Source organism: Polypterus senegalus, chromosome 11 (genome assembly GCF_016835505.1).
Source record: "Polypterus senegalus isolate Bchr_013 chromosome 11, ASM1683550v1, whole genome shotgun sequence".
In the NCBI taxonomy this organism is placed as follows: domain Eukaryota; kingdom Metazoa; phylum Chordata; class Cladistia; order Polypteriformes; family Polypteridae; genus Polypterus; species Polypterus senegalus.
In genome coordinates, this window is record NC_053164.1 from 82,683,300 (window position 1) to 82,705,004 (window position 21,705).

At 36.1% G+C, this 21,705-nt stretch overlaps 1 protein-coding gene across 8 annotated transcripts in view; it reads right to left on the minus strand.

Annotated features, from left to right (window-relative positions):
- The window catches only part of LOC120539266 (neurexin-2-like), a 2,018,463-nt gene that overhangs the window by 94,909 nt on the left and 1,901,849 nt on the right, over positions 1–21,705 (minus strand). For 5 of the 8 annotated variants that reach the window (XM_039769181.1, XM_039769180.1, XM_039769176.1 and 2 more), the window contains one exon: positions 8,813–8,902. The exons of the other annotated variants lie outside the window; for them this stretch is intronic. In XM_039769181.1, the coding sequence (XP_039625115.1) occupies positions 8,813–8,902 (90 nt within the window). The remainder of the gene's footprint in view (positions 1–8,812; positions 8,903–21,705) is intronic. 8 annotated transcript variants of the gene reach the window in all.

Genomic DNA, 21,705 nt, shown 5'->3' on the forward strand with positions numbered 1-21,705 from the left:
CGTGAATGTTTTGAAAGCGGTGAAATCACACATTGGACTAGCATGGGTGTGACTGAAATATAGTGTTTAATTTTAGTACATTTATGTATGATGTAATTGCTAGGCCTGGGTAAAAATATTGATTTTCCCAATTAATCGTGATTTTTCATTAAATAATTCGGTATCGACTCTTAAAGTTTCAACATCGATCTCTTTCTAAATCTCTGTCCTTTTCAATTATTATATATAGATTTTTGCTTATCTTCATTTCTGGCATCAGAGTTGGCTCTGTAATAGACTGAAATCCAGTACAGGGCTGTTTGTTGCCTTTGGTGTGATGTGTTGGAAAATGTTTCAGTATACTATTGTCCTCTGGTTTTCATTCCAAAAATGTGCAGGTTGGGTTAATTTATGATTCAGTTAACATGGGCACTTGAGTGAATGTGCCCTGTGTTGTGTTTATGTAGTGATCAAGAATGGTTCTAGTCTTGAGGCCAGCATCAGTGGGATGGGAGCTAACTTTTTGCAAGCATAAAATTAGGCAGTTACATGTTGTTTTCTTAAAAATTCTTACAGTAAAACAGTTCATCAAAAAGCATGTATTTTAAAAATCTTTTCCATTCAATATCCATATGTGCAAAGCAGGTAGACATCTGACACGCAACTAGGGAGCAGACTTTGCATGTCCACACCAAGAGGACCACCTCGTCTTTTTTTAACTTGAATGTGAATATTCCACTTATTAAGCACTCAACACTCTTAGCCAATCATAACAAGCCAAAATCAATCTAAGCCCCATGTACTTTTCATAAAAATAGAACAATAGACATTTTAACAAATGTACTCAGCAATACAAAAAAAAACAAACTTACTTTTTTGGCATGAACATAACTTCATTCATAGTGGCAACAATAAATGTTAAAGGGACCTTTGTCTCTTTCAATTTGCATCCAGATTCATCAACAATTGTCCAAAATTAACATCAGGGAAAAGTTATATAAGAAAACATATAGATCATTTCTTAATGTCTAGCACATAGCTTTCTTTTAAAGTCAAGTAGTTTTAACCCTCTGAGTTTTTCTTCTTTTATAATAAAGTTAGCATGTATTTAGTTATTTGTTAATTTAATTATGCTCTGTTTTTTAAAATAGAAATAGTTCTCTTCAGCCTCACCCCTCGTCGAATCTTCATCTCCAAGATTACGGATTTGGCTGAACTCTGCTCCCCTGCCCCTTTATCATATCACTCCTTCACAGGAGATTTGCGGTGTCTGAGAGCGAACTCCAATTTCAGGTTTGTTTTCTTGCTAACGTGTAGGATCGTTTTTTTGATTTAGGCAGTCATTTTTTTTTTCTTTTTCTTTCAGCCTTCGGATCTCAATAGTTAAAGTTCTCAGGGTTATTTATTTAACAGTTTGGGGTGTAGAAGGGCTGAGATTTAAGGAAAGAAAAAAATCTACAGGTGCAAAATATCGTAATTCTAAATTACAGCACACACTTTGGCAACTTTAATTTTTAAAGGGATGCGAAAAATCAATCAAAATCAAACTGAAGAACTGCCTTAGCATTTCCTCCGAGGGGTTTGTTGAAAACAAAGCTAAATCTTCTTGCAAGTAACCAATTCTTGTGAGGTTTTCCAAACCAATTTACTGAAGTGTCAGTGGACATGATTAAAAAAAAAGTGAAAAATTGCACCATATATAGAGTCCAACCTGGTTAACCCCTGTTTAGGTTGTGAACAAAAGTAAAAGCCTGCAATGGAAAAAAAATGGTTTTGGTCTTCATACATGCAAAACAATACTTAATGTACACTATGAAATTAAATAGACAATGAAATGTAGGTTATATGTATCAAGTGAAGGGCATGCATGATTCAGATTTTGTCTTTCTCTAGGGAACGTACAGTGTAAGTATTCCATTGTCTTTTAAAATGTAAAACATATCTTAGGACACAATTAATTATTATTCAATTGGGGGACCCATTTCTGACTAATTATTTATTTGTATGCCTGCTTATGCTTTCAAATGAATAATTTGACATGTACGGTATTGCACTATTCTCCCACGTTTTGTTTCAGTTCCTTTATTTCTAATATGTCAGCAGTGTATTTTGCTGATTCTTATTCTGCAAGAGAAAAATGTTGAATATATCGTATGTTAGAACAGCCGCCCACTCTCTGGAAAGAAGGGAGACGGTGAATATTTATAGTAGCAACCATTTTAAGCATAGAAGATATGCCAGTAATTTCAGGGCACTGCAGTGATACTGAACACTGTTTTCCTGGTCGGAGGCTTTCAGATTCCCCTCTCTAATGGGGATTCAACAATGCAATTCTGTGTCAGCAAATTTTACCTGTATTACTCACTGCAGTCAGAAACATTTTTCAGACAGTGTTTTTTTTTTAACTACAAGACATACCTAGATTTGTTATGTCATGTAGTGATATCAATGAAAATGAATATAAATAATATCAAGCATTTTAAAATATGTGTGTCCCAATTTTAGTGCATGTACACTGACCTCAACAGAAGACTTAAGTGCCAGATCCTCAAAAATAATTTTGATTTCTTCATTCTTTCAGATCAAATGGAATTGCAAGAAATGTAAAAAAACAATACTAGAATAAAATAATAATGATAAAACAAAATTGGTATGGCAGTGGTAGGACATGGGTTTTTGGGTATAATGAACATGGAATAAGGCATGTTTCAGGTATTTGTGTATCTGAAATTAAGATCTACTATAGTAGAGCAGATGAAATTTCAGTGGGAGGTCGAGCTTTTAGTTACAGGGCCCCTAAACTGTGGCATGGTTTGCCTGCTACTATAAGAGATGCCCCTTCGGTCTCAGCTTTTAAATCCCGGTTGAAGACTCACTACTTCAGTTTAACATATCCTGACTAGAGCTGCGGATTAACTGTACAGACTGCATCTCTGTTGTCAGTCATTAGCACTAAAACATAAATAACATGATAGTTATAATTGGATACTAACCCTCACCTATTCTGTTTCTCTTCTTTTCTCTTGGTGCCACGGCCCACCTGCCAAGTTGTTTTGCCTGCCTAAGATAAAGTCATCCCTGATGGAGGATCACAGGAATCGTAGGATAGAGGGGTCCTTTCATCGGATTGGCTGGCCAAGCAATGTTTCAGCTGTGGAATGGCCAAATGGGGGAGGCAGCTTGATGGCTGAGGTCTCCAGGACTCTAAACAAACCCAAATCATATTATGTGATATCATCCATCCATCGTCTAACCCGCTGAATCCAAATACAGGGTCACGGGGGTCTGCTGAAGCCAATCCCAGCCAATCCCAGGCAGGGTGCCAACCCACCACAGGACACACACAAACACACCAAGCACACACTAGGGCCAATTTAGAATCGCCAATCCACCTAATCTGCATGTCTTTGGACTGTGGGAGGAAACCCATACAGACACGGGGAGAACATGCAAACTCCATGGTGAAGCGAACCTAGGTCTCCTAACTGCGCCACCGTGCCGCCCTTATGTGATATCATCTACTGTTAAACTCTGCTCCGTACTTGTAAAATTTTATTTTTATACTGTATTGACGATTTGTCCCTTCTTTTTGACACCCACTGCATGCCCAACCTACCTGGAAAGGGGTCTCTCTTTGAACTGCCTTCCCCGAGGTTTCTTCCATTTTTTCCCTACAAGGGTTTTTTCGTGAGTTTTTATTTGTCTTCTTAGAGAGTCAAGGCTGGGGGGCTGTCAAGAGGCAGGGCCTGTTAAAGCCCATTGCGGCAGTTCTTGTGTGATTTTGGGCTATATAAAAATAAATTGTATTATATTGTATTGTATTGTATGAAATCAATATTTTGTTTTTATAGTCCATCAACATTTAAGTCATAGATTCTCAATTTAAAATATGTCTCAACCTGAAATCCTTAGCTCCAAAGTCAGTCCTGATGCAATAGAGATGACTGGTCTCTCAAGTAATTTTTTTTCCATTGATGATTTACTTAGCTATGAAAATGTCTGGGTTTAATGAGGTAAATGACAATAAGATGCCACCCATAAGGATGAAACTCATCTGAAAGCAGTGGGACCCACCATATAGTAGGGCTGAAAGTTTACTTTATGGATCCCTGTGCCTGGTAAAAATAGAAGATTCTACCATAAGTTTTTCAGTTAAGAGTATTTGTTAAATAAAGACATAAAAGAGTGCATGATCTGAACCACATACAGTGTTTACCCTGCTGTCTCTTGTTGAAATGAAAGCCTTTGACAAGAAGTAGTGGAAAAACTACAAAGTAAAATGGTGGAGAAAAGTTTTGATGTGTCAAGAGTGTGTGTAAAAAGAATCATTTATAAGATTTCTAACTCTGGTATTTAAAGGTTTCATTTGTTCATACCTACTATGGCATGGAAAACCTTGAAATTATTATGTCAAACAAATGGTGTGTTAGTTGACCATGATCACTCACCAAATAGCTGGTGTGTTCATTTGACTTAGAAGACAAGAGTGTGTGATGGAGACATTTCCATTAAATCTAACAGCCCTTCTTGAAAAAATAAACACCTGAAGAACAAGATCTACTGTGCTGTAACTATAGATGCTCTATTTAGCTCTTTTTTTAATTAAATCAGGTTTGTGGCAGCATTTGCCATTAGCTATTTGAATTTTGATTACGACTATGTATTTTCTTTTTGCATTGTGCTTAAGGGTATATAAATTCTTTCATCTTTTTTTTGTTTATTAGTACATTTATTGCTTTAACCCTTTGAGTGCAAAAATGGCCATCCTCCTCTTAGCCAAACCACCTGGCTCCGTGCAACTATTGCCTGAACTTTTACCTGGCAGCTGAAGGGGATGAAGACCATCCTGTATCCCAGTGCTGCCTCTTTCTTTATCTCTCTTTTTTAAATTGTCTATCAAAGTCTATTATTCACTTTTCAAATTCTGCTCTCAGTTCCATGTTCCCTCTGTTCATCTAAAATATGAAATTGAATGATATATAATAACAGAAAAAGAAAATGAATGGCACACTAGAGAAGTTACTAAAATGTAATTTTGGTTATTATTAATAAAGTAGAAATTAAAATGAAACAAAAAAAAGGTCCACTTCTTGAAAAAAGTGGCCAGATGCAGTCATAAATGATCAGCAAAGAATTCTGAGTTTGATGGCACATAACATTATTAGATTAGCTTATGTACAGTCCTCTGTGTATATTTTGCTTCATTGCCCACATAATAGTAATACCGGACTGTGTTCATCATTTCTTTACTCAAGAGATCAAGTTTTAATGAGTGCATCTTATTTCAGAAACCTTGTCGCAGAGAGTATCAACGCAAGTCTACTGCCAACTTTTTGATTGTGAATCCATCCAAGAGAGAAAGGCTGTAGTGTGGTTGAATGGGTGCAGTGCCGTGTTAAAAGAAGCGAAGAAAAAATGAGGCCTTTTGTGCATGTCACCTTGTAACATCCTCAGTGTACGTGATTGTGTAATGAGAAATAAAAGAGCTGAAAATACATTTCAAAAGAAGTCTGGGAATAATTTTAATCAAAGGTATTGACTTCTTTACTTCTTGGTTTGCGCTAGCTGGTGAGGAAAAACTGTTGATTTAGACAAACAGCAACAAAATATTTAAGGGTGGAATTCACCTATTTAACATATTTATTCATTATGACAGCGCTGGCACCTTAAACATATTTATGTGTGTTGTTTGAATAAAATGATATACTTTTACAAGCATGAGCCATCCTTCCACCCCTCACACAAAGTCATGCCATTTCAAGATACATTTTATCTGATCTTTTCAAGACATCCCACTTTTTCCCAGGGATGTAATCATCCGGATATATCAGGTGTTGACTCATATAATATTTAGTGGTCTTTACATTTTTTCAGATAGAAAGTGTGTGCATACCAATTCACTTTATGTAGATGTGCCAAACCTGTTGGTGGCACTGCAGCAATCTGCTACAAATTTTATGAATTGAACAGCAACAGTGAAACTCTCCTCTTGGGTGTGTGTGTGGCTGAAAGAAAGCAGCTGAAGAAGATATGATCAATTTGAACTAGTAAGAAATGGCTCAATTTTTTTGTGAACAGGTAACATTTTATAGCCTGTAAATTAATGACTGTATTAAAGAATGTTGCGACACTTTGAAAATTAGCAGTCTTTTAAGAAAACCGTAATATAACATTACATTTTAAAACCCAATGAATCCAGCTCGACTTTGGGTACCCACAGCCTATCCTGCAAGAATCAGATATAAGACAGGAACCAACCCTGGATGGGACAATAGTCTATCATAGGGCTTTCTTTTGCGCATATCAGCATTAACAGTGAAATATGTCAAAGTTAGAATTGCTACATAATCTAACACGTGTCTTTAGGAGGTAGGAAGAAGCTGAAGTACCCCAGAAAATATAGTGATCATTTGAAAGTCCAAGCAACAGATGATCTGGTAAGTCAGCACAAGACCTAGCAATAGTTGTAAAGAGTTCATATGCTAAAAAAATGGGGTGAAATTTTACTTTAAAGGTGTAACATATGGTGACATTATACTTCTAGGATTAACATTACGAATTATTGTGCAATTCTGACTTACCACGCATTCACACACATCCTTTGACATCTCCATAGTAGGTATGGTACTCTATTGAATGCAGTAACTTAAATTGAATATGGAAACCTTTCTGTTACTATATATTGTTTGGTTTTGAGTATTCCTTTTAATAATGAGCTCGTAAATATGAAAGGGGATTAGAACAACAAGTCCATTGATCTTTTACAATTAGAAATGTAATTTTAGTGTGTTTTGATGAAATTGAGATACTGATCAAGAGGTCAAGTTAATGAGAAATGGTTGGCCATTTACATGTAACTGCTCTTTCTATATAGGAAAGGAAAAAATGAACAAACATGCAAGTAAAAAGGAAAACAATGAACTCAAACGAGAACAATGGTGGCAAATAAATAAATAACAGGTTAATTTTTATCTCCAAATGGCAGTGATGGTCCTTACTGTTAAAAGCTGAATGACCAGTTACTGGCTGTAAATTTCCAGGAAGTAAATATAAGAAACTAAAAGCCCGTTTTACTCATCTGTAGCCCAGGGGAACTGGAACGGTAACAGACTTTTCAACCACTTTCAACACCCCAAACAGAAAATATTATTAAAGAAACATTAAGTACTCAAAGGGTTAAAGGAGGTGACTGGATAAATAATTAACTTTTAGAAAAATCATAATTTAAAAACACAGTCCCTTTAACTTTTAAAGAATTTTTGAAGTTTAAATGCAATATAAACATTCTGTTCAGAGTGCAACACTTTGTCAGGTCATTTCTATTTACAAAACAGTTTATTAAAAGCACGTGTTAAAAAGAAGTTATTGAGAAGTTAAGTTAGGGTTATTTATTGTGTTTAGACATAAAAGGTGCAGTGGCCAAGTGGTATGTAGAACTTAGGCCAAGCGCTGTTGGGCCTTCCTTTTGAGAAGTCCGCGGGAGTTGCTAGAACTGCTGTATAGCATTATTATACAGTACAGTTACTGTTGAAGATAAATATCAGGATGAGAGATATTATAGGATTTAGTGCATGTGGAAGCCAAATGTGTAAAAATTCCCACACCTGAAATATCTCCTCTAAATTAAATTTGTGACATTCATCTTGAGTATTAAGCATGATGAGAAAATTTGTTCCTGTTTCTTTGATGAATGGCACTAAAATCCTGACCCAGAACCTACTCCTGAAGTTCCTGTCTATTTTAGATGGAACTCTGCAAGGGGTTTTTAGCTTGTTAAGTTAACAGAGGCTGGACAAGTCTTTCTTATTCTTTCACCCTCCAGACGTCTTTACAATAACCTTGCAAAATCCAGGAAATCTTCTCAATATGCAGTTTCTACTAAGATGCAATGTCAACTGATCTGCAGCACTCATTGAAAGCATTTAATTGCTCTGCGAACATATCATTGTGTTCCTATGCAATTTTTTTTTTAAGAACACTGCAGTTCTAGCTTGAGCAGCACACATATTTCATCATTCCTTGGCTCCTAAACTCTTGGCGACCTTGATTGTGCTTGCTAAGGTAAGTCTAAAAGTGTTATATAAGGAAAAGCCACAGTGGCCAAATCTCTCAGACTTACTTATCGCATTTACGCATCGCCTCATAAAACCTTAAAAAAAACATGATTATATGTTAGTGAGTGTCCAATTCAAAAAATCTCAACATACGTGCCCTATTTTTTTTCTTTTACTATCCAGAAACCATTTATAATATGCAACATTTCTGGAGCTTTTTTTAATACGTTTTCTTGATTTCATGGATTAAACTAAAAATCGGTAAGAAATACAGAAGTACATGTTATGCAAATCACATCACATCATTTTCAATTTTAGGTTATTGCTGTTGATGTAGCTCTGCGATTGAACCTCAACAATGAACAAAAGCTCCTCTAGACTGGAGTTACGCCATATTTCCAAAACACATGCCCTAAACACCAATCATTCTTGGGAATTGGGCAGACCATTTAGTTTCAACACGGACTGTAATTAGTGCATCAATATACATGTACTGTACAAATCAACTGGAAATATTCCAGAAACACTTTCCTCAGAAGGCAATCATATGAAAGGCCAACATTTTAATTTTCAGAAGTGACTTCAGGCTACTCTAGGGCATTTGCCTTCTACAATGCACAGAGAGAGTTAAAATTGCATAAAATATAGCATGTTCATTGATGCAGTTCTGTATTTAGCTGGAAATTCTCATGGTTGGCTCAGCCTCTTGAAACACCAGGGCCACTGCACCTTTTCAAAGAATTTAAGTTAATTAGCTGATTAATTAATTTTTTTATTACCTTTGTCGAGTAGCCATTCGTCAACTACCCGACCGAGCCTGAAAGGTATTCTTTGTCTAGCAATAGCCAGCCTCTCGTTATCATAGTTCCCTTAAAGAGTTTAGAAAGACAGTTTCAGAGGTTAATATCTGGAAGGGGAAAAGTTAAAAGTTACAAGGGCAACATGTGCAAGTTTAGCAAGTTAAGAACCATAATTAGTAGTATAGAGAATATTTTCTAGTTTTGGTGATTTGTTTGAAAGTTTATAAATTAGCAAGCTAGTTACCAAAAGGTTTAGTGTTATTTTTTATTTTTTTTTTTTAGGAAAAAAAACTTAAAGTATTTATGAAGAGTTTAAATCAGTGTATTACTATTTTATCAGTCATCATGCTTTAAAAGGTAAAAACAGTTCTAAATTGAATGAACAATTTCTATCTTATTCTCCAGGAAGTGGGGTGTAGCTACTGGGAATCATTTGTAAAAGATTACTATTCAAAACAGAAACAATTATTCACAGTTTGTCACATTTATTTACAGAAAATAATATAAGCAACATTTACTGATTTCATAAAATGCATTAAAGTAAAATTCAAATGATAACTCTTAAGTTGAGTTCACCAGCTGATAGCATTATAATTGAAATGCCTTCTGGGAAAGGTTTGACTGAACCCATGAACTATTTAAGGTTTTGCAGTGTTACATGACTGAAATCGTGTATTATCCATTTCCAATAACCTGGACCATAAAAAGGCCATAATTGTTAATTCCCTCTAGAAAGATCACCCAGTGTTTACAAGTCTCTCCTTAATGCCAAACTCCCACTAGAAGAGAGAGTCTGGTGTTTTCCCTTCCACCTCTTTGCTTTTGATTTCTGATGCTCTCTAATTGAATTACAGAAAATTTGAGCAAACCACCTGAGAGCACTCATGTACCTTAAGCTCAGTAGGATGACATCTTCACCGCCATCCAACATTGTCTTGCTGACCTGCCAAGCACCTCATCAAAGGCAGATCCCCCCATGGAAAACTGAGGTGTTGAAGATCTCAGAAGACAAGATTTTGTTTTTGTATTTTAAATTATTTTCAGTGTCACAAATCAAGGGCAACATCAAACATCAAGTTATACTCCCAAAAACTCTCTTTTCTTACTTTCAATTTTGCAAAACAGCTAGAACTGCACACATCGGACATATCAACATTTCTGAAGTATACAGGAATATGTTTATAGATGTGATAATCAGAACTATGCCTACAAGAATAATTGTCATGCATAAAAATAAAACAAAATCTGAAAAATAAAATAGTATCCTGCTCATATATACTAACATATGCAAAAATAAGAATGTCCTCAGTAATTTAAATTAACATGTTAAAAACACATAATTGAACAAACAAGGCTCAATAAATCCAAAGGGGCTGACCTGTTAAATCATAATATCATACAGTATGTCTTGTTTTAAAAACACATGAAATATGAGAATGAACTCTTCAACATCTTAAGTATATTTCAGAAGTAAAACGAGAGTTCTGCTGCTCTGTAATATACGCAACTACAAGTAAAAAGAAATCACATTTGTAGAGGAAGCAACAATCTGTTAAAACAAAGTAATGAAAATGCAGAAGGGTAAGATGGAGGCAATGAAAGAAGGCACAGAGAATTTGTCAATGTGTTGTGAGACTGCTTCTTTCCTTATTCAAAATATTATAAACCCCGCAAAACTAATGAAACACATTAAACATTACACAGCACTCATAATATCAGACACAGTTATACAAAAAGAGTAATCCATAAGGATCAATCAAACTAGAGAGAGACACAGGTATAAGTACAAAAGTCTATACTAAAAAACAGTACATGAAAGGATATGTATTATGTAAGAAAACGATAATTTAAACTGAATATAGGCATTATACTTACAATATAGGCCTTATAAACTACATTAATCAGCCGCAACCTTAAAACCGACTGACAGGTGAAATGAATAACATTGATCATCACATTAGAATGGGGCCTTTCAAGGGTGGGGATATGTTAGGCAACAAGTAAACAGTCAGTTGTTAAAGGTAAATCGTTAGAGAACCAAGAAAAATGAGTAAGCATAAGGTTCTGAGCAACTTTGACATGACTGAGCCAGAGCATCTCCAAAATGGCAAGTGTTTTGGGGAATTCCCGATATGTAGTGGTTAGTACCTACCAAAAGCAGTCCAAGGAAGGACAAATGGTGAACCGGTGACCGGGTTATGGGTGCTGAAGGCTCATTTATGTGCATGGAGTTACAAAGACTAGTCCATCTAGTACAAACCCACAAGAGCTACTGTAGGATAAATTGCTGAAAAACTTGTGAGAAATGAGAGAATGTTGCTGTGTATGGGGTTATGTAGCAGCAGAATGGCCAGAGTGCCATGATGACCTCTGTCCAGTGCTGAATGCCGCTACAATGGGCATGCAAGCGTCAGAACTAGACCATGGAGCAACAGAAGAAAATGGTTTGGCCTGATGAATCTCCTTTGCTTTTAGATCATGTTGATGGCCAGGGGATTTGATGGCAGCAGGATGTACCATGGGGAGAAGACAAGTTGTCAGACTGGGCAATGTTCTTCTGGGAAACCTTGTGTCCTGGCATTCATATGGATGTTACTTTGACATGTACCAGCTACCTAATGATGGTTTCAGAACCATCTACACTCCTTCATGGCAACGGTATATCCTGATGGCAGTGGTTTCTTTTATTGGGATAATGCACCTTGCCACACTGCAAAAGTTGTTAAGAAATGGTTTAAGGAATATGACAAGAAGTGCAATTTGGTGACTTGGCCTCCAAATTCCCAAGATCTCAATCCAATCCAGCATATGTGGAATGTGCAGGAAAAAGTAGTCTGATCCATGGAGGAACATTCTAAAAACTTACAGGACTTAAAAGGTCTGCTTCTAATGTATTGGTGTCAGAGGATCATAGGACACCTTCAGAGGTCTTGTAGAGATCATCCTTCGGTGGGTGAGAGCTGTTTTGGTGGCACAAGGTGGAGCGTCACAATATTAGAGGGGGTTTAATGTTGTGGCTAATCGGTGTATTTTTTTTTTTTTATACACCTTACTGCTAACTGTTGAAAGTATGCAGATGTGATTAACATTTTTTGTTTTAATTAGTTTGTGCATCAAACAATGACAAATCATGATGTTGTGAAACATTGTCAATTATGTCTTTTAGATTATGACATAGTTAAGTTGGAACAATTTTTTACATAAAACCAATTGTTTCAGGCCATTCGGGGTGTAATAATCCACTGTCAATAAATGGATTTTATTATTGATTGCAAAAAAAATGACACTAATATCTTTCAATTTAAACCCCAGACAGGGTATCCACATTTAACAGGACAGAGTTAGAAGTTACAGAAAAATTACCTTCATTTTTAAACAACAAGCAAACAAATATACTGTTTTAAAGTTGGAAAAAAGTGGCATAGACTGGCATATTCTGCACTTTATCATGCAATTTATATATCCTTCCCTACACTTTTTGTTGGAGATTGTTACAGGCGGAACAAATCAAGAAGTACAAACTCAAAATATTTAGCCAGGGGCGGTGGTTTCCTAATACTTATATATATGACTTACACACTTCTAATTGGACAGAGAGTCCTCCCTCCCAGCAACCTTATGTAGAAGGATTATGGTTAAAGGAGACAACTAACATTGTGCAATCTTATCAAAATATCATGTCATTCCATAATAAACAAGGCTAAGACACTTTTTCATTCTACAGTCTATCATTATTTACAGTCTTCTACAGATTGAAAATAAGCATTCGAGTGAGTTATCTAACCTATATCAATACTGTAGTGGCTTTGTTGTCTTAAATTTGCATTTCTTTTATCTTTTTTTTAATGAATACCAAACATGAACTAATGCATTTAAACTAAAGCTTTCACAACTGCAATTAAAATGTAATAAATCAAATGGCAGCTACAGGAATCTTTTATAAAATACATGTAATTCAACTGAGTTTCAAAGACTTATTTTGTTCAGTCCATTAAGTTATAAGCAGTCATGTGCTTCAATGAAGCGCTTCAGTGAGGCGTATCTAATGGTGAACTCTGCTACTGGACAAGACCCTGGTGGAGCTGATGATGTATGGCTTCTAAGCACCTCTGCATTGTCCTGTTCCTGAAGTTATACCACCAGAGCTGATTTACAGTATATCTGTGATGACCCAATCCAATACACGTACAACGCTGAATGAAGTTTTTTTGGACTTCAGAAGGTGTGACAGATTTAAAAGGAAATAAATTATACAATACCTGTATTTTTTAAAATTAGGTAATGTAATTGTAATAACACTCTGAAAGCTTAAAAGTGTTATGTTAACAAATAGTTTCTGAGTAAAATGAAACATTTCATGTGCTGTATGCAAAAACAACTAGTTCAAGAAAATGTGATCAAAGTGTTAATTGAACACTCCAAACTACCCATGATTGCAAGTAAAAAGATCCTCATTGAGAAAGGGATAAGCTAAAATGAACTGGGAAATTAAACTGTGATGGAAAGAACAATATACCCTTGATTTTAAAAATCAAGGTAAAGGAAGGTTTAGTAAAAGAACTCCTCACTGTGAAGAGTAATGCCATCCATCCATCCATTATCCAGCCCGTTATATCCTAACTACAGGGTCACGGGGGTCTGCTGGAGCCAATCCCAGCCAACACAGGGTGCAAGGCAGGAAACAAATCCTGGGCAGGGCACGCACACACCCTATAATTGCCAATCCACCTAAACTGCATGTCTTTGGACTGTGGGAGGAAACCGAGTACTGACGGAAACCCACGCAGACACGGGAGCACACACATAAACACACCCACACACCAATCACACGCTAGGGACAATTTAGAATCGCCAATGCTCCTAATCTGCATGTCTTTGGACTGTGGGAGGAAACTGGACTACCAGGAGGAAACCCACACAGACACGGGGAGAACATGCAAACTCCAGGCAGGGAGGATCTGGGAAGGGAACCCGGGTCTCCTAACTGCAAGGCAGCAGTGCCACCGTGCCACCCTGAGTAATGCCATTTGCAGTAAATTAAGATTTTCAGTATAGAAGGTAGGGTGAATACAGAGACAGATTTGGTTGTAACCCCTAAAAGGGGGAAGTGGTATGTTGTCCATTAAAAAATACATTTTTGACAGCTGGGGTTAGGACTGAGATATTTTGCTACAGTGGTAGCAAACGTCAATGACAACTTCAGACATCACCTTCAGGTTTATTAAGTGTAAAAGTTTTTATTTGTCAAAGGTGTAAGTAAACAAGAAGCTCTGTCTTTTCATTTCACACATCATTCTTCAAACTCTGCAATGTTTCATAATGACTGATAGTGTATTTAATGAATAACAACAGCTCCTACCTGTTTGGTAATTCATTACTGCCTGGTGTAAAACATCTACATGCATTACACAAATATTGTTCACGGAATTGAGTAATCAACCTGATGCATTTTACTGTTTGAATTATTCACAAGAGGTGCACTCTCAGGTAGGAACGGAGCAGAAATGTTGCACAGTAATAATGAGGTAGGTCTTTAAGCAAGAGCAATTTAGAGTTAGTGTACTATGATTAAATGTTTATTTAATTCATTGTAGGGGGCATTCCCTTGTAATCCAGCATGACATTTTTTTGGTTTCCCAGTGTAATTTTTGAGACTCAAAATGAACAGAAGAACATAAAAAGTTTGACATCCAAGAAGAAAAATGTTTCCTCTTTCCGTGTGTTTCCTTTGCTTTGCCCATGTGTGGGGTACTACTTAAAATATGGAATTACTCTTCTTATTTTTACTTTTCTGGAATACAGGAATAGTTATATCTTCCTTCAGATATTAAAGGGGGATGAGAGCATAATTTCTGACAAGGTTATTGTTATTAGTGAAAAATAATAAGAAAAATATCGTTTAACATTTGTATAACAGCAGACTGTTTTTTATAGTAATGTACTGTTCTTCATAATTTATTATCAAATAGAAAACATAGTATTTGTATTTCTACATTGATAACAACATTACAAAAAACTAAAATGGCATTTATTTTAATCATCTGTCTGTCTTTAAAATAAGAAAACTGCCATGGATTGCGCTAGTTCAATACAACCTTTAGAAAAGATAATCTGATTTATTAACAGTAAGAAAGTTTGCAGTATTTAGGGTTAGCTGGTGAAGATGATCTTGCCAAAATCAAAGACCACCATAAAGGATGTTTATGAACAGTAAGTCAGAAATGAGTGACATAGTCCCCATATCTTTTTAAGCTACATACGGATCTCCTCACCATAACCTCTGAATGAAATTATTTAGAGTAACCAAATTTTCAGCGTAAGTCTGTTTGATCAATTTCGGGACCTTCAAAATTCAACTCAGTGTTACGTTGGAGGAACCATTGGTTAGGATTGGTGAGTTTGTAAGGCTGAATGGCCTGTTTTTGTCAAAAGAAGTGTTCTAATATTCTAATGACGACTTCATTTATATGGGCCCCGTTTCACCAGTAAAAATATACTAGTTACGAAAATAAAGACGAGTACAAAATTAAGAATGTGTATATCTTAAGAAAATGAATTGATAATGTACTCTGGTGAAATGGAATGGAATAAACAGCACTCTGTACTAAAAAGCACTCACAGAATGAAAATTAGGCTAAGTGATAAAGTACTACAGGACTACAAGCTGGAAAAGTGACAGATTGAAGTTAGCCCTTAAAATTAAAGTTGTTATAAATAATCATTCAAAATGAGATGTACTTTTTGTTTTTTTGTATATGAATGAGTTGACATGTAAAGCTAGTAAAACCTGAAATATATTATCATATTTATTTCTTACCATGACACTGGAATACATGTAAGGTACAGTATATGTAAGAACAGATAAACTGCAAAATGTAATTTTCTCCTCTTTCTTTATGCTAGACTACTGTGGATATAAATGGCGGTAAATATGAAAAAAAGAAAATCTAGTTAAACTTCAAACAACTTCTCAACTTCCCATAAAATGCCCAGACTTGCAGCACTTGCATGTTAGTGATTTTTATATTTAAATCACTAAAAGGAATACATAGTCACCCTAGAATCGAGATCAAGCCAAAGATTTTTATTTAGTGAGAAAATTTATCCCCAAAATGTATTGTTATCTCAGAGGTTCATGATAAAGGTGAAATAAATTAGTTAATGAAATGTTATAAATAAAATGAAGGCTGACAAATCAAAGAATATAGATATATAAAGGTGAAAATGAAGTTATGAAGAGCTTTCCCTTTTTCTTCCAAAAAAGAAAAAAGGACACAATGCATGCTACTTAATATGAAGAAAAAATGCTGCTACAGGATGTTTGTACAATACATGGGAATGTGGCTCAAATTCTAATCATTAAAAAACACTTGAGATTTCAGCTTTTTTAAAAGAAAGACGTTTCTTATACCTTTAGACTTATTTCTATCCCTTTCTATTGTTCTAAATTATTTTACTGTGCTATAAACATGTCAAATATAACCACTCACTTCTTTTTTTTTTTATTAATATAAGGTGCAGCTCCTAATGTAATTACATGAAGTCTAAGTAGGTTCATTCCTGCTGTCGGCCAATTTGATGTTTATTAATGGGCTGAGATAAACACCTCTTATTAAAGTTGTAAAGCTCTCCACTCTGTCTCCTAGCCTATTCCCTACAGCCAACAATGTCCCAGGTGGCTCTGGTGCAAAGTTAATTCCAGTGTAGCTGCTACCTATATTGGGGACGAGTATCGGACCATAAAAATCGCCTTGTCAGAATTCATTTATTGGCATTGAAACAGAACAAAGTCCTGCTGAGGGGAATTAGAAACTCCATCTCCTTGCAGAATGAAACTGATTCAGCGGCTGACAGAAAGCCAGTGACTTCACTGCATGGGTGCTGGATGATTAGAAGCAAATCAAGAATCTCTCTTTCGGATTTATTCTTTTTTAACCTTCTATCATTATTTATTTTTCTGTGCCAAAACAGAAGATAATTTAGAAGCTTTCTGTATGAAACATATAGAATAAATAGCAATAATACACATCAGAAGGTATTAAAATTGATAACATGCATTATAATCAAATGAGTTCTATGAAATTATTACTCTTTAAGTAGGTGGCAGTTTGGAGTGAATAGCAATTCATGAATGTGGTGTTGAATTATAGTCTTTCATTCTGAAATCCCTTAGCTATTGCATATCAAGAGTACTTGGCCCTTCCCTTTAAATTTTATAGCAGGACCACACCTTAGCAGCATTACTTTAAATTGTGTTAGGGAATATTTTCGATGTAAGATCCTATATAGCTGCACTGACACAGTAATCACTTTAGCATTAGTTCCACTAAGATGAAATAAGATGGTAAAACTCCACCTTATTAAAACTGCTTAGACCAGCAAGCAAGGGGAATAAATTACCTTCTTCCCCAACAGCTTGCTTTTACGCACACACACGCCCTGTTGCCAAAATGAATCAGTTCAGATGTCAATACGTGGAATTAGAGCAGCCAAGACCAGAAGCCATTATAGGTAACTGGCCTAGGATTCTGAAGAGAATGTATTTTTGAGATAAAGCCAAGTGAAAAGAAAAAAAAAAGGTACACCAAATCAACAGTTGCAAACTGAGAGTGGAAAGCAGTTGTAAGCTTGTATCTGGACAGGTGCTGTGATAATGTGCACATGTATTAAATGAATCAACATAGTGTGCGCGCATTTGTATGCAACATATAAAATCAAGTGTATGTGCTGGGTAGCAGGGGCTCATGCCTTTTGATCACAGTCTAATAAAGCAAGTAAATAGCCTTTACACTTAGTATGCAGAGTCCAGGCTCAGCAACAAAGCTGTTTTGGTGCCAGATGAAAAAAAAGACAACCATTTTCCAACTTTCAGGCTTCAAGTGTTTATAGTCCAACTGTGGCCTCAAAATGAGCAATATGCATCTAATTACTTAAAGATGAACTATAGGGAAATTGGCATGGATGGATGGATGGATAGATAGATAGATAGATAGATAGATAGATAGATAGATAGATAGATAGATAGATAGATAGATAGCATGATTATGCATTTTTGAAATTCACATTACAAGAAAAACAAACAAACAAAAAGAAGATCATGAACTTTAAATAATAAAACATTCACACAGTATACACATATATATTCTGCAAAGCAGATTCAAAAAGAAATTAACTAGCATACAGCAAATATAGCAACATGGTTAACTATTAGTTAGCAATTTACAAATGAGATACATGATCTTGTAATTTTTTACTCAGTGTAACAAAGGCGCTATATAGGTGCCTGACACAGACTCACACTGGAGGCACATATAAAAACCAAAGAACTTTATTTATTCTTCACCTGCGGGGAACGTCTTCCCCGTGTACCACAGGCACAACACAGTCCCAAAGCACACCACCAAACACATACACTCTTCTCCTTTAATCATCACTCCTCTCCATCAAACTTTGTCCTCCTCCTCCCGACTCTAACCCCTGAGTGGTGGCTGCTGGCCCCTTTTATAGTCCACCCGGAAGTGCTCCAGGTGGTTGACTGCCGAGTTCCAGCTGCAGTGAATACACTGCCCTTATGGGCTCAGGAGTCCCAGCTGCAGCACCCCCTGGTGGCGCCTGCAAGACCCAACAGGGCTGCACTCAACTCCAATTCCCATGGAACCCTGCGGGAAACCGAGGCACTGCTCCAACCCTTGGGGTTGGCTGCCAACTAGCGTCCAGGGGGAGGTATTACACAGTCCATGGCTGCTCCCCCTGAACATATAGCAAATTCAGCATCCCAGCCGGGCATGGACCTCATTAGTCATCTGTTTACCATTTGGCTGTGTCACATTGTTCATTAAAGTAACTTGAGTGTTAAAATTCAAGAAAATGCAATATAGTTCTTGCCAACAGAATCACTGTTGTGTTTATTATCGTAAGGAAACCAGCAAATAACAAAAACAAAGTGAGTGGAAAAGCAAACATCCATGTCAGTGAATATTACAAGTTCTGCATTTTCTCTCTCCATAAAATGTTTGCCCTCCAATTGCTGAAGTGACTTTCAGTGTTATGGTTTCAGATTATGGGAGTCAGTCAAAAGTTAGCCTGGAGCCATTGGTGATACCAAGGTATTTGACGACTCAGTGTGTAATGACTTAGACCAGCAGCTAGGACTGCTGAAACAATGACTTATAAAAAGCTGAGACAAATATTGGCAAAATTATACTGCTGCCAAGGACTGAAAGGACAGGGAGAAAACAGTTATTTGGAATTAAAATGGGAATATATGGGTAATGTAAAGGGAACATGTGACAGTTTTGATGCATGGACACTTCTGCTCAATTTGAAAGCATAAGCATATTTAAATACAAAATGGAAAATCAAGGAGAGAATTGTAAAAATACAAGTACACAGAAGGGTTTGAATGGTTTAGCATTAATGAATACATAAATAGAGTGAGCTATAAACAAACTAATAAAAGCACAGAAATAAGCAACACAAATTATCAGAAAAACAAGACTATACTTAATTTAACATGAGATTCTTGAGCCGACTTAATTCAGTTCAGGGTCCCAGAGGCTGGAAAGTGCTCTGACAACACTGGGAAACCTTCACCTATATGTAATCATTTAAGAGTAGCAAATAAACCTAACATGCTAATTTGTCTGGGTGGTGGAATAACCAGAGAAAAACTCTTGCAGACATAAGGAACACATGGATAACAACCAGGTGCAGAATTCAAGCACAGAAAGCTGGATTCATGATGCAATGGGAGCACTTATTATTTTGCCACAAAAAAAAAAAAAAAAAATACAGTGGGTTTCATGTGAGTGTGAAGAAATACACTGAGATAAAACATGGCTGTGGTAAAGTGGAAGAGGGAAAATAATAACAGAAAATAAAGTTAATGAAGAATAGACAGTAGAAATATTTAAGAAAGTAAGTGGGAAATCATAGTGGTGTGAGAGTGAGAACTGCAGGCTAAAGGAATGATAAGGACAAAGAGAACCATCCCCTGTAGTTTATCTGAATTGCAAAGTGAGGTATAATTTGGTGCCATGGCCCACTATGTGTTGAATCTGTGACAGTTTCTCTTAAGTCTCTGAGAAAGAAAAAAAAAAACTCTAATAGGTTTCTGCTTGAAGTGCTCCGTCTGTGGTTAATATTTTATGAGAACTAGAGAAAGATGATTTTTTTTTCTAGCCAACAACAAATAAAATGGAAAAATGTGTTTCTATTGCCTGGTTCCTCACTAAGCAATACGAATAGAATGGTGGCTAAGTTACAAAGCAGCCAAGTTTCCTAACTTTGTGAGAAGAATCATTTAACTCTTGGGGGTTTCATGGTAAAAAGAAAAGCTTATTTGAATGATACTAGTAAAATCTGAAAAGATTCTGTTGGTTCAGCTAACAGACACCCCAAGAAGATGAAACTGCCTGTGCTGAAATTACAGTACATGGGACCTCCGATACAAATAGTCTGAAAAATGCAGCCAAATATGAAAAACAGCTGATGCAACTGACAACCTAACATATTTTTTCTAACAAATGGATGACTGCAATTGTATTCCATTTTGACATTTCAAAGATGGTGAAAAAAATGTAAAAATTCTTCTTCTTTTGGCTGCTCCTGTTAGGGTTTGTCACAGCGGATCATCTTCTTCCATATCTTTCTGTCCTCTGCATCTTGTTCTGTTATACCCATCATCTGCATGTCCTCTCTCACCACATCCATAAACCTTCTCTTAGGCTCAATCCTTAACATCCTTTTCCCAATATACCCAGCATCTCTCCTCTGCACATGTCCAGACCAGCACAATATTGTCTCTCTGACTTTGTATCCCAACCGTCCAATTTCAGCTGACCCTCTAATGTACTCATTTCTAATCCTATCCATCCTCGTCACACTCAATGCAAATCTTAACATCTTTAACTCTGCTACCTCCACTTCTGTCTCCTGCTTTCTGGTCAGTGCCACTATCTCCAACTCATATAAACTTTGGAAAGCAGTAGTGTCCTTAATCCCTAATTACAATTTTGTCTAAAAATCAATGTAGGCCCTAGTGGCTGTGAGACTATTACAACTGAAAATTGTGTCTGTTGAGTGGGTCTGAAGATTTCCCACACAAGCTGTTAAAGCTGTTCTAGACTCTTCTGCATTAGGGATGCTTTATAAGGATATTTTTCAAAGCTTTTCTAGAGCTCTGAGAAAAGGCCATAGTTTCAAAATATTACAGCCACTGTATATATCCTCGCTTTACGGAGGATACAGTAAAATGTATGGTGAGTCACTATGAAAGAGAAGCAAGGATACAAATGAAAAAGAACTGACTAAAAAACTGCAAACAATCTTGCACATCACATAATATAGTTTAACTAACTTTGTCTCTAAAATAGTAGATACCTGTGTACTCATTTCTATATTCAGGTCAGTAGCTCTTAGTTTTTAAAAACTGGGCCTTCACTTCACCCTTTTCCACATAATGCTCAATATAAGCAGTCCTGATTTGAAAGTAAGCAAAACATAAGTTGCATTTCTACAGTCTAATTAGTCTCTTGTGGCATCTCACTAAACAGCTCACAAACAAAATAATCATAAATGCTTTATAATATACCATTTGTGATCCTCCTTACCATTTTAATACATAAGATATGTATATACTTAAAATCATTTAAGACTGAACAAAAAAGGCAAATAGGTATCAATCAAGTCATCATTAATTATCACCAAAGGTATCGCAAGGTATTACAAATATAAAATCAATGATTCCAGAGGTGTGATCTATGAGGGCGCACTTAGAAAGGATATCTGATGATTTGCTTTCTATTTCCGCAGTCACAGCCTGATTGCGACAATAACATAGCACACACTGATAAACTCCAGGCATAATAGCA